Genomic DNA, 2,485 nt, shown 5'->3' with positions numbered 1-2,485 from the left:
ATAAATTACAGGGTAGTAGTTCAAAAATACTAATTCTCCCAGACTGGCCTTAATGATCTATGCATTTTATTTAAAAATCGCCCGTGACTTTTTCCTATTATATTAGACTAATTATATTATCATTAACAGCACAGTATATGTTGGTAGTGTCAAGAGAAAATAGAGTCAATTTTTACTAAACAGTTACCATGCCTTGTTAGGTTCCCTTACATGGTTTTAATGTTAAAACTCTGTCAATGAATCATTAATCTCTACCTTACTATCAAAGAAAAGCCCACACAAACTTCCTTATACAATTCATGTTTAAAGTGCTGTCCTACAGCAAAACCATAAATCTTTTTCAAAACTATTTCTCTTGGCAAATTCCTTTACTGTCTGGCCAAGTTTTGTCTTAAAAATAAAGTACAGTGTAATAACATTCATCAGTTTTTAGAGTACTTCATCTAAGAATAAAATGCAAAGCATCTTTCTAAAAAAAATCAGAGCCATCAGGAATCTTACCATTTAAAATAGGTGAAATCAGATCTAAAATAATATAGCTAGCAGCTCTTTAGTTAATTAAAGAATGCACACATATAACTGCTACTAACATAATGGGAATTAGCTGCAGGAGGGTGATTTGCCCCTTTAACTACCACAAAGATCAAAGAATCCAACTGGAAGTATTAAAAGAAATTAATTTTTTCCCTCACTGCTCCAAAATTGTTAAAATGCCCCCAAAGACTTATTGTTGCCAAAACACCTCACACATTTATTCCTGCTCTTAACTTGGTCTATTATTAGTCTTCTCTATGCCCCTTCAGCCAAACTCATCTGCTGCTGATGCTAGCAGCCATCCAGACCATCTCCTCTCTCCTCCCCTTCTTCCACTCCCCCTTACCCCATCATCCTCCCAACTGAAGATTTAAATATCTCCCTCCCAATTATACTACTCCCTTCCTGCTATTACTTTAACCATTTATTTTCTATTAAGTGTTTAGGATAAAATTTACAATGAAAGATGATTTTTAAAGCAGGATAGAAACACAGAGGACAAAGTAGTACATACAATAGAAAAAAATGAATGTTAAAGAAAAAGAACCCCAAGTTTCAGGAAAAGTCATGCTTGTGTGCATAGCAACATACAACAACTATTTATCTTTAGATGAGTCTCAATCACTTATCTGAGCACTTCACAAGCATGTTTTTAAAGAGCTTATTTAACTAAGGACTAGCACTGTTGGAAAAAATAAATATAATATCTTATCTCCTGATAAGAGACCTGCAATTCAGGACCTCTAGTCTATAAACTTTAATTTTTCCACATTGAAAAATTCAACCTTGTCACAGATTACACAGAATTTGCTCTTTTATAAGAGAAAATCTGGTAGTTTATTCCTTCTGTAAACTTTCCACTGCTTTCTCAATTTCTTGCAAGACTTCAGGGAAAAATCAATTTGTTACCTTCTTTTTTAAGCTCCTCAATTTGCTCCTCTTTCAGATCTAGCTGCTCAGTCAGTCGTGAGGCTGCATCCAGGGCAGCATTTGCTTCCTCTAAGCTTTCCTGTAAAGCAGGAAGAAAAAACATGCAAGGAAGGTCACTGTGACAATAATTCAGTATGTTCACAAACAAGATAGAACAGATTCAAAATATTTTAATTACTCACATTTTAAATACCTGAACTGCAGATATCCAAGAAAAACAGTGATCTACACAGCAAGTCTACTTGACTAGTTTATTCTCCCTTTCTCTGCACTTCCATAAGATAAAAGCTTTTAATGAAGACTTTGAAACATTCCCAAGCGATAACACTTAACATATACTGTATTTTAAATCTGATAAATTGGGATTAATACAAAAAAACTTCAGAGAATTTAATTCAGCTTACCTGTAATGATTCAACTTTCTCCTCTAGCCTTTCAGCTTTCCTTTTCCATTCTGTGTTTTGTTTTTGGTGTTTGTCTAGCTCTGCTGCATACATAGCTTTCTCTTCTGAAGGGAAAAAAAAAAATGATATATGAGATTAGTTTACCCATTCTAATCCTCTGGATTTGGCAGTCTAGAGAAGTGAAGTCATAATGTTATTGCATCCAGATTTCAGCAACCCAGGGTTAAATTATGGAGTTACTGATTTTAAAGAGGTGAGAATTTCACTCCAAATATTGCATAGGTGAAACCTTATCTGAAAGTGTATTAGTGACCACCAGCTTTTAAAATTCACCAATCTGTAAGAATCATACTAACTAAAAATATGTTATAGTTTTTTTTCTTAAATGTTATGATGCAACTTACCCTGTTGAAATTGCTCTAGTACCATCTGCAGGTTGGCCAATGACATTGCATACTGTTTCACTTGGTCCTGTGAGATGGTAAGCTGAAGCATAGTTTCATCTCTCTGCTTAGAAACCAAGTTCAACTGCTCTTGCAAGGATTCTACCTGCAGACTGGCTTGATGGCTGCAAAACAAAAAAAATCATATTAAATCAAGCAGTTTAGAAAAGTCCC

At 34.4% G+C, this 2,485-nt stretch overlaps 1 protein-coding gene across 1 annotated transcript in view; it reads right to left on the bottom strand.

Moving 5' to 3' along the window:
• Positions 1-685: 685 nt before the first annotated feature.
• TRIP11 (thyroid hormone receptor interactor 11) overlaps positions 686-2,485 on the bottom strand; it is a 64,482-nt gene continuing 62,682 nt past the window's right edge. Inside the window, exons 15-17 of the mRNA XM_019518653.1 lie at positions 2,273-2,349; positions 1,869-1,972; positions 686-1,543 (exon numbers count right to left, since the gene is read on the bottom strand). Of these exons, the coding sequence (XP_019374198.1) occupies positions 1,421-1,543; positions 1,869-1,972; positions 2,273-2,349 (304 nt within the window). The 3' untranslated portion in view covers positions 686-1,420. The remainder of the gene's footprint in view (positions 1,544-1,868; positions 1,973-2,272; positions 2,350-2,485) is intronic.

Source organism: Gavialis gangeticus, unplaced genomic scaffold (assembly GCF_001723915.1).
Source record: "Gavialis gangeticus isolate Ggan-Ray unplaced genomic scaffold, GavGan_comp1, whole genome shotgun sequence".
Taxonomy (NCBI): domain Eukaryota; kingdom Metazoa; phylum Chordata; order Crocodylia; family Gavialidae; genus Gavialis; species Gavialis gangeticus.
The sequence above is the reverse complement of the archived record's forward strand: the minus strand, read 5'-3'. Positions and strand labels throughout refer to the sequence as shown.